The 10,671-nt window shown below is 40.7% G+C and overlaps 1 protein-coding gene across 3 annotated transcripts; it reads right to left on the bottom strand.

The window, feature by feature from the left end:
* Nucleotides 1-521: 521 nt before the first annotated feature.
* On the bottom strand, nucleotides 522-10,292 carry tent2 (terminal nucleotidyltransferase 2). 3 transcript variants are annotated; one of them, XM_085475258.1, is made up of 15 exons: nucleotides 9,261-10,292; nucleotides 8,757-8,914; nucleotides 6,377-6,478; nucleotides 6,019-6,274; nucleotides 5,798-5,912; nucleotides 5,632-5,720; nucleotides 5,465-5,522; nucleotides 5,123-5,189; nucleotides 4,956-5,032; nucleotides 4,676-4,804; nucleotides 4,542-4,585; nucleotides 3,919-4,055; nucleotides 2,839-2,930; nucleotides 2,654-2,733; nucleotides 522-2,558 (listed from the first exon to the last, which is right to left on the bottom strand). In XM_085475258.1, exons 2-15 carry the CDS (start codon nucleotides 8,876-8,878, stop codon nucleotides 2,472-2,474), a joined length of 1,455 nt encoding a protein of 484 aa, XP_085331384.1. In that variant the 5' UTR covers nucleotides 8,879-8,914; nucleotides 9,261-10,292; the 3' UTR covers nucleotides 522-2,471. The 3 variants fall into 3 exon arrangements, with proteins under 3 accessions (XP_085331384.1, XP_085331383.1, XP_085331385.1); XM_085475257.1 differs by having other exon boundaries at nucleotides 9,265-10,291; XM_085475259.1 differs by lacking the exons at nucleotides 8,757-8,914; nucleotides 9,261-10,292 and adding an exon at nucleotides 7,792-8,393.
* Nucleotides 10,293-10,671: the final 379 nt, after the last annotated feature.

Raw genomic sequence — 10,671 nt, 5'->3', positions numbered from 1 at the left:
ATCAGATGGTTTCCAGATGGTATTGCATGGCTGCTTGTCTGTGTTCAAAAGATCCCCCAACACCGACTGAAATGACCCTCCACTGTGTTTTACAAACGCTGTAGACCCTCAATGTTGTACCTCTCTCCTGAACTCCTCTGTGCATATTGATAACAATTTGGAACTTGAATGCAAAATTTCTAATTTCTGACCTGTTGCCACTGATTTGCAGTCAAATTCATGTTCATGTTCACTTGGCATAGCTCAGCCTTTTGTCCCCGTTTCCCTTGCTTATGGTTTCTTGACATTCACCAGAGCATTTCTGCTAAGGCTTTAGCGATCAGTAGATGTATAAACTGAAGGGCCAGATGCATTTCTCACATGGCATTGAAGTACTGTTAGTCTGTTGTAGATACATTCTACTTTGATCCTGTCCATTTTCATCAAAAGGCCACAATGAACACCATTCTGAAATGTGCCAGTATTGATTCAGTCTTTTCTAAATTGTCTGTTTTAAGTAGACACAACACTGGTTCATCCCCTAAGGTAGGTGTGATTTTTAATGACTCACATATCAGTGTTAAGTCAATAAACAACATTAAAAAAAGAACCGAAGGGAAAATGGATGAATAAGCAGTAAATGTCCAAAAGAAAAAGAAAAAAACCTTGAAAGACCTCCAGAAAACCTGGAAAACTATTGCTCAAGAACGTCTGAACCCTCGGAAAGAAAACATAAAGAAATAAAAGGTGGCTCCAAAACATTTGCAAGGTATTTATAGAAAAAAAAAGTCCATAAACCTTAATTTGCTGGTTACATTTTCAAATGGTCTGACATGTGATTACGAACAACACCCCCCAAAACGAAGCCTGTGTACAATTTAATCTGATTTTGGCGCTATTTGCATAGCCAAGATTTTAGTGGACTTCACATGAAGCTCCAAAATATACATTGAAAACAATCATACATCTTTAGAGATTTAATTTTTTTTTAAATAAACATTTAAAAGTCAGGAATTCACAAAATGTACAAAAACAGGAAAGAAAAGACAAATTTACACAAAGTGTAAATTCTTTAAATAACCTATGTATAAGTAATCCAAACATGAGTGGATAACAGGTGTTTTGCCCAAATTCATCAAGTACATTTCTAAAATGACACTGCACAGCCTTTACACCAGACAATGAGTTCTTGATGCAGGACATATGGACCAGGGGAAAATCTAGAGTCTGGCCTCTTTGCAGCCCTCGAGTGACTTAAAAGTACCCTTATCGTGCTTTGGGGGTTTCCTTAAGTCTGTTGAAAGGTTTGTGTGCATATAAAAGGCTTACAAAGTTATAACAGCCAAAAAGCAGCTGTTTAACTGCCTGAAACACCTCATTTGCAATCCACGCTTTTCTACAGTTACTTATCTACATCACTAGGTAACAAACTGGCAACCTCCCCACCTAAGCTAGTCTGATATGCCCTCTGACAAACAGTGGGGACCTGATTAAGTCCAGGCGCAGGCAGCTGCTTGCAGTACGTACAGCTTCTGGTAGCCAGCTATAAAATGTTTCAGCTACGAGAAATCGAACACCAAATATTCTGCAGACGACTGCAAGAGTGAATACGAGAATTTTTATGCGCTCCAGACAACAAAAGGTGTGTTTCAGACAGAGGCAGCAAAGCAGTGGGAGATTTCTTTTGCACTTTGAAGCGTGTAAAGAATTTTAGCAGAACCAAATGACATTTAGGAGCCTTTAAATGAGTATAATAAGGGCACTTCAAATTACAACACTGACTTAAGCTTTAGGCGGTGAGCATGGGAAACTAGAGGGCAATTAATGCGGTTTTAAGCAGAAAGTGTCTGACGTGTTTAAATCCACCACATTCTCACTGTTGACCTATAAAAATAAAAAATAAACTTTGATGTTACAAGTTGGTCCAGACAGAACCATGACAGACTGTGCATGTAAATACGTGGCAGAGATGAATCGTTTTTAAATACAACGCTGTGCAGTATGGCTCTAATAATGTGGAAATTTAACCGAGATCAGTGGCTGGGACTCGCCCTTCAAAATAAAATGCTGCTGCTTCCATTGAAGTTAACTTTATGTAAGAGTCATCTCCCAGTTCATTGATAAACATATTCCCTGCAGGGAAAACGGGCCATATAGCAGCAATATCCATCTCTTATAACAGGTTCAGCATTTTTCTGTCATCAGTTTAGGTAACAGGATTTTAATTTCAGAGGCCTCTAGCATCTCTATAAAATAAAATTTTCCCTCAAATACTGTATTATCCTCCGTTACACAAATTTGACAGCAATGCATTTGAAGTCTGTGGTCCATTTTGAATATTACAGCCACAGAAAAAACAGATACGGAAGCGGCCATGAAGGTGCCAGGGCAGCAGGGTTTCTCTCTCAGAGCATCAACATGTTGTTGCACTGTTTCAGGAGACGGTCTTGAGGTAGAGGACACCAGTTAGCTCATCTAATTAGAGGAATCTCTCATCCCCTGGATGACTCCTTAATGATGATGGCTCTGAAAGGGAGGATCGAGTTCAGCTCCTTCCTCTCGTGTAGTAACCGACACGACTGAGGAGACAGAAGCCGATTATGAATAACTCATATCTGGCCCGTAGTGGCTTGGAGAATGAAGAGCGAACACGGTTATCAAAACTTCAACGTACCTCAGCAAACTTCGCTTTAATGGCATCGAACTTGAGCTTCTCGTGGACGGCCCTGGCGACGTTATTTCTTTCAAAAGGCTCTGAAACAAAAGGAGTCACTGTTGGATTACTGTGGACATTTCTCACAGCGATGCTGATGTTAAATGGTGGTGGCTGTGGCCTGTTACTTCCAATAAACTGCATACCTTCCACACATATGAATTTGTTATTCCACTCTTTAGAATTGTTCTTAGGGAACGCTCTGGCTTCTCGAACAGAAATCACCTGTTTATCCCAACTGCAAGACAAAGACAGCAACAGGAAAGGGATTACACTCAGTGCTCGTTAGACTGAAGGTTAACGCAATCTTCAAGCGCCTCAAGGACTACAGCAGTGCCTTTGCATACTACTTTATTCCAAACAGAGTGCAGACAGATTAAGTTTCTCCCAAGAATGAGATAGCTTTAGTTTAAGTCATGAAAACAAAGAAAAAACAAACCTAGCCCTTATTTTTATCAGAATTACAAGAGGGTCACATAACCATGTAGCAGGGAACACCAGATAGGCACAATAAAATACAGGAACAAAATATTTGACACTGTTTTTGAAAAAAATAAGCCGAAGAAATGTTTTTTTATATATATATATATATATAGCCACTGCATGTTAACCTTGCTAGCATTGGGATGGACCCCTTTTCCTTTTTTTGCCTTCAGGATTCCAAAAATTCTTCAATGTCATAGATTCAACAAGGTACTGAAAATATTCTTCAGAGATGGTGGTTCATATTGACATGACAGGATCACACAGTTGCTGCAGATTTGTCAGCTGCACATCCGAAAAGTGAATCTCCTGTTCCACCACATCCCAAAGGTGCTCTATTGGATTAAGATCTGAAAACTGTGGAGACTATTTGAGAACAGAGAACTCACTACCATGTTCAAGAAACTGTTTAAAATGATTTAAGTTTAGTGGCATGGTGTGTTATCCTGCTGGAAGTAGCTACCACACGTGTACACTGTGGTAAAGGGATGAAGCACTCAGCACCAATACTCAGGGATCGTGGTATGTCATGGTAGTGCTGTGTAAGGCCAAAGGTCTCACCTGCTCCTGCCCCTCAGCAAGAAACATGAAACCAGGGAGGAGGAAGCGGGACAGAAGACAGTGAGGAGAAACGGAGGACTGAGAGGGAGGAGGAGTTGGCGAGGAGAGTTGGAGATGAAGAAAGGGAGTAAGAAAACCAACACGGTAAAGAGCCACTCAACATGATACTCATTGGAAGATACCTGAAATCTGTGGCATAGTACTTGAGAAATCCTAAAAGCAGCTCCCCCAGAGAGGACTGGTTTCTCGAGATGTAGGGAGGGATGTGTTTGGGTCCCTCTGGAACCATGTCCAGGTTCATTAAAGGATTAAATGACTCCTGTTAAAATCAAGACACGGGACAAAAAAACATAATAAGGAAAGCAGTGAAGGAGACTTTATGACACACGCTCAGAAACCTTGCTTTTATATAGGAACATAACAAGAATGCAACCAGTTGAGTTGAATCCACTAATGCAAAGAAACTCATCACGGACGAGTTGCACTTGCTGGCACAAGCTGACTCAGACCACCAGCAACGTGTCGGCATGTCTGTCTGCATTTATAAATTAGATGGCGCTTATTTGCAAACCTTCACCTGCCTGTCTTAAAGTGACTGCAGCCAGTTTGATCACAGTTTTTGTCTTATTTTTCTCTAGTGTGACTGAGCCATTAGAGATTCTTTAAACAGTTTGTCAAGTAGCTAATTATCTTAATAAGTGGTAGGTTACAAAAGAAAAAGAATATTGTTTATAAATGGCTTTAAATGAAAACAACATTGTCAAAAAGAGATTTCAATGACTGAAAATGCAAAGAAGATACTTACTGGGTAGTCCCTCTGTAGAGATGGGAGGACAGGTTCACTAAGAGCTACAGAAAACGCATCATATACAAATCAAGTCAGTCTAAGCCAAAAGAACAAGTGGGAGGAATCTTTTCTGCACGTGTGACTGTACTGACTCTGGAGGTAGTGCAGGACCATCAGCGCCAGCGTGTAGCTGCTTAATGTTCCTTTGCTGGCATCATTGATATTATTGTACCGTGCCCATTTCTTGACGACGAGGATCATGGGTCTTACCCTGAGATCAGCTGTAAGAGAGACCAAACAAACACAGCATGTCAGAACAAGTAACCTATGCGTTGCTTATAGCTGGATTAAAAACAAATGATCACAGGCAGAGCTGAAGTTTGAAAAGCTGCTGCCATGAACAAAATTGGTCTTATTGACCGTCTCACCCACCATAGGCGTAACTCCTCAGAAGGAATGTATTCCTGATGCCCACTGTGTTGTTGACATTCAGATCAAACTCCAGATCACTACGGAGTGAAGACCGGAGAGAATCATAAACATCATAAATCTGCTTTCTGATTTGATGATGACTGTTCCAGTAACTGCTTTGCTCTCACCTGCCTTTCTCCCTGAACCTGAGGATTGGCACTTTGGCTCTGATCAGCTGATTCCTCTCTACATATGCTGAAAATCAAAGCAAACATCATGAGATCCATTGTCATTTGTTTCATTTTCTATAAACAGAAACCCATTTTCCACTAAGTGAACAGCTCCCCCTAGTGACAAAAGCATAATTCTAAGGGAAAATCTTCATATCAGAGCTCACAAAGGACACCAATAATTGTATTTTTGGTTAAGAAAACTTACTAGATAAATGCAAAAAACAGACATGTGTACGGCCGTTTAAAAGTTAACAATGAATTCTGTTTTTATAGATGATTTGGTATTTGATTACTTACAGAGGGTTTTGAACAACTTTAGGAGACGACCAAGAACACGAAGAGCATCAGTCTTTTTCTGGAACAAAAAGAAGGAACACTGCAAGTGTTAAAGAGGAAGTCAGGAAGTCAGTATCTATGATTGCACATTTCCATGACATTTACGGTACAGAAACAAAGGTAGTTACATTTCCCTTGATAACCAGGCATATATCAGCATCGCTGCACCGGGAGCCCAATTCGTTCATAGATGATCCAGTCAAGTAAAGCCGCGCAGCTGTGAGAAAGGCACATGGTGAATAAAAATCAAAGCAGCAAGACAGAGCAGAATGTGGATGTACAGGTCATACATACATGGAAAGATTTGCTGTATGTCTTGTTGCAGACGAGCGCGGCACACCTCCTTCCGCTCCAAATCTGAAGGCTGCTGCTGGCACGCCTCAAACAGCTCCACCATCTGACAACTCAGCTGAGGGCACATAAACATGTGACGCTGACTAAACCAAACAGATCTACACGTAAACATGCTCAGACTTCACGTTTATTAGATAAAGACTAAGTCCTTCTGAATTTACCTTTTCCGTAGTGCTGGCATGCAGACTGCTGGAGCTTTTCACCACAGCGGGTACCTGAGGGCGGATGTCTAAGTTAGGACCGGGATAAGAGTGATCAAAACCAGTGAGGGATAATCTTGAGGGCTGTGCCACCGCTCGGTCGGTACGATGATGTGGAGGCCGGCTATGAACTAAAGGTGGGCTGCTTAAGTGGTGTCTGGAGGTGTCAACACGTTGGCGCTTCACGTGATGAGCGCTGAACTGATCATTCTGCCTCCTGGAAGACGCACGAAGACAAAGAAAGGTGATAAGACATGTAAAAGGCAATGTACTTGGACAAATGTGGTTTATTCTTGGATCGATAAATAGTAATACATACTTGCGCCCATTGATCATAGCTGGCATGTGACGAGGCTGAACAGTAGAGGTGGATGGTGAGGGGTTCCATTCATAAGAAGGCAATCTCTCACGTCTAGGAAAGCTTACAAAAACACATATGCACATTTTACTGCACAGAACACAAACATCTAAAACAAGCAACCACTAATAAATGATGAAAAAAGATAACTTTTCAGTTTCTTTGTTTTGTTTTCTTTCACTCGGGTGCCACGAAGCATGAATCCATACAGAGCGAGACGCCTGGCCTTTGCCCTTAACAAATGTGATAAAAGTTAGAATGCAATATTTATTATTGGATTTTGTATTTAAAATGACTGCGAGACAGAGGGTTGTGGGTTCAAACCCATGGAGCTGCTCTGTGTGGAGTTTCCATGTTCTCTCTGAATACTCCAACTTTTATCCACAGTCCAAAGACAGACATGCAAGTGTGAATGGTTGTCTGCTTCTCTGTGTTACCCAATGACAAGTGGAAAAGACTCCAGCCCCACCACTGCCCTGAAGTGGATAAGCGGTTAGAAAAGTGGATGGATATATTTATAATATGGTTGGTGCTTGTCAGGAGCAAGACTTTAGAAGTTCAGAGGAATGAAGGGGTATGCTGACATCTCAATCTCAAGAGATTCTATACTTAGCAACACTTGACATACAAACTCACCATAAGTTAACCTTGCTAGCATTGGGATGGACCCCTTTTCCTTTTTTTGCCTTCAGGATTCCAAAAATTCTTCAATGTCATAGATTCAACAAGGTACTGAAAATATTCTTCAGAGATTGTGGTTCATATTGACACGACAGGATCACACCGTTGCTGCAGATTTGTCAGCTGCACATCCGAAAAGTGAATCTCCTGTTCCACCACATCCCAAAGGTGCTCTATTGGATTAAGATCTGAAAACTGTGGAGACTATTTGAGAACAGAGAACTCACTACCATGTTCAAGAAACTGTTTAAAATGATTTAAGTTTAGTGGCATGGTGTGTTATCCTGCTGGAAGTAGCTACCACACATGTACACTGTGGTAAAGGGATGAAGCACTCAGCACCAATACTCAGGTAGGCTGTGGTGTTTAAATGATGCTCAGTTCATACTAAGAGGCTCAAAATATGCCAAGAAAATATCCCCACACTATTACACCAGCCTTAGCATGAACCATTGATACAAGGCAGGATGGGTCCATGCTTTCATGCCATTTATACCAAATTCTGACCCTCCCCGCTCCCATTTGAACGTCACAGCAGTCTTCTGTTGTCCAATTTTGGTGAACCCATGGAAATTGCAGCTACAGTTCCTTGTTTTAAACTGAATGAAGTTGCACCCAGTGTTGTCTTCTGCTGTTGCAGCCCAGCTGCTGTTCGGTGTGATGTGTTGTACATTCAGAGATTCTCTTCTACAAACCTTGTTATTTGAGTTGCTGTTGGCTTCTTATCAGCTCAAAGTAGTCTGGCCATTCTCCTCTGTCATATGACATAAACACAGGAAATTTTACCCAGAGAATTACCGCTCACTGGCCATTTTCTCCTTTTCGGGCCGTTCTCTGTAAATCCTAGAGACGGTTGTGTGGGAAAATCCCAGCAGATCAGGAGGTTGTGAAATACTCAGACCAGCCTGTCTGGCACCAACATGCCAGGCCTTGTTCAAAGCCACTTAAATAGCCTTTCTTCCTTATTCTGACATTCACTTTGAACTTCAGCAGGTCATCTCAAGGATGTCTAAATATTTTAAATGCACTGAGCTGCTGCCATATGATTGACTGATTAGATATTTATTTACTTTAACAAGCCTCAAACAGGTGTACCCAATAAAGTGGCTGGTGAGTGTACACTGAATATATGCATCCTCTCTTGTTGCTTGGCCAAATTTGATGAAAAATTCCTGTTGTGAATACTTTTTACATTTTAATTTAGTGTTATCAGTACACAACAACATTTCAGTTTCCCCACATCAAGACTTTTAAATGAAGTTCACTATAATAAAATTGACAAACACTGCCTGTTGTAATTTCCAATGATGTGTAATGTCTGAGCACCAGAATCCATATTTACATAATCAGTTTTCTATCAAGTAAAAAGAAAAATCATACCAGTCTCATATATAGGAAACTACTATCTTCTTTCACTTTTTTTTATTTTTAAATGACTACAGCGCTTATTCAACGATAAAAAAGGTGCCAAATAAAATCGATCACTTATCAATAATATCAACATTAATCAACCAGCCCTTGCAGCTCTAAACAAAACGCACCGACACAACAGGAAATCTCAACCACAGCTAACAAAGTTTACTGCAGTTCACCTTGAAACAACTGCTGTCCAGTACACCCCCGACACTGATACTCGACTTTTTCCATTCACGGGACTCACCTGTTGACACCTGGCAGACTTTGGTGGTTGTAATCGTAGCTCTGGGGCGCCGGTGGCGGTGGATGCAGACCGTTACTGTAGGCTGATCGTCCCCTCGGTGGGGTAGTTCTGCGGGGGAACATGCTGTGGTTCTTTAAAGAGCTCCAGCATCAACTTCGCTGATGGTACGAAAGAAGAAGAAAAAAGATATTGAAGCCCATATCATGAGTACCGGAAGAGAAACCGTCAACTGAGAAACTGGCGTCATCTGTTATCCAATAATAATATTAACAGTAATGAAAAGTTACTCGGGAAATCGAAACTTTAACGCGCAGTGTAGCAAGCTAACATTCGCTAGCTGGTGACTAGCAGCGCCTAGCTAGCTAATTTAAACATCGTTGAAGACAACAGTAAAAATTAAAGGCGTTTCTGTGATGCTTGTAATGAAGGGGGCACCTGGAGAAATGTGTCAGTAAATTCTAACAATATTCACCCAAAACCTGAAGCCAAAAAACACGAACACACCTACCAAATTGCATGTCACATGTAAACAAAACTGAAGATGCTAATTTCCTGCGTACATACTTCCGCATTGATGCCATGACGTCATGAAAAGGGAGTTAAAGGGACCGTATCCGCGAGTTCTTTAAAGGAAACACCCACCCAGCTCGTCTTTGCATGTTGCCTGCCTTTTGTTCTGTTTTCTGTCGAGATGATCCCACACTGTTATGTATGATCTATGATATATGGTGAGATCCCGGCTCTAGGGAGGCCAATCCATGACTCGTAGTGCTCCACAATGTGTTTTTCTGTTCAACTATGCTCTTACTGCACTGGCAGTGTGTTTGGAATCAGTGCAATTCTGAAAAATGAAGCTGATGCATATCAGATGCTTTTCAGATGGTATTGCACAGTTGGCCAATGCTTTTCTGTGTTTATAATTCTATCGTCAATAAGATCCAGAAGACCACTGCCTGAAATGCAGCCCCACACCTGTGCTGGGTCTTTGCTGGATTTGTCCTGATTTTAGTATCTATATTCAGATACTGTTCATCTGCTGTAGATCGTTTTTTTTTTTTCGCCTACCAGTTCTTCTTTTGCGCTCACCTTGTCCCATTTTAACAACATTTTTAAGGCCACACTGCACACAGTTTTGAGATATGCCAAGTCTTTCCTTGGGAATCATCTTAATGCAAAAATACTTTCTCATGTCTGTCAAAGTCTGTGCATTTTTCACAGATTAAATTAAAGAAATGGGATTGTTTTTTTTCAGTTTTTGCGACAGGCTGCTAAACATACAATTTGAAATTGCTTCTTTGCTAAGTTCTCTGTTATGAGTAGAGACCACGTAGGCTCATCCCTTAAATTAGGTGCCTGTTCATTGCATCGTGATTCACTGATTCATCATAAGTCAGTGTTAAGTGGCTCAATAAAAAGGTAAAGTGAGGAAAGTATAAAGAAATGAGGGGTGGCTTAAGACTTTTGCACAATGCTGTGTATTCAAATGAGGTTAATTTGAATGTGGGCAGGGGATCAGATAAAGCCTAGTAAAATCACAATGGCTCCTTTCATATTATCTATTATCTATTGTCTGTTGAGAAGCTTTAGGATTTGGTCCCAAAAGATATCCTCACTTCACTCTCCACACTCTCTACTATTAAGCTGTTAAAAATTCACAAATTTAAATCATTGTTAGCTGATATGAAAAAATGTATTTTCTCCTTCCACACTGTCCATTTTTCAGTGATTAGACATGACCTTACTGTGAGAAGGTAGGCTAATAAATCTACACCATAATAAAAGATAGGCTGCTTTCATTAACCAACTGCTTTTAAATAAATTATTTGCTGTTTTCTATTTTTCTATTTCTTCAAGATGTGCTTACACTTTATGGCTTCATATTATTTGTATCCCCAGAATTAGATGCTGTTCTAGG

The sequence above is a fragment of the Copadichromis virginalis genome, linkage group LG12 (genome assembly GCF_057382275.1).
Source record: "Copadichromis virginalis isolate Kocher_CV1m ecotype Utaka linkage group LG12, C_Virginalis_male_GT1.1, whole genome shotgun sequence".
NCBI lineage: Eukaryota > Metazoa > Chordata > Actinopteri > Cichliformes > Cichlidae > Copadichromis > Copadichromis virginalis.
This window is presented reverse-complemented; position numbering and strand designations above follow the sequence as displayed.

What these genes read in the sequence shown, in the direction of transcription:
- tent2 (XM_085475258.1), bottom strand. Translation starts at nt 8,878, where the DNA reads ATGTTCCCCCGCAGAACTACCCCACCGAGGGGACGATCAGCCTACAGT. An exon ending in AGTCTGCCAGGTGTCAACAG is followed by an intron (nt 6,479 to 8,756) that starts GTGAGTCCCGTG and finishes TGTTTTTGTAAG; the next exon opens with CTTTCCTAGACGTGAGAGAT. An exon ending in AAAGTTGTTCAAAACCCTCT is followed by an intron (nt 5,190 to 5,464) that starts GTAAGTAATCAA and finishes TTTGATTTTCAG; the next exon opens with CATATGTAGAGAGGAATCAG.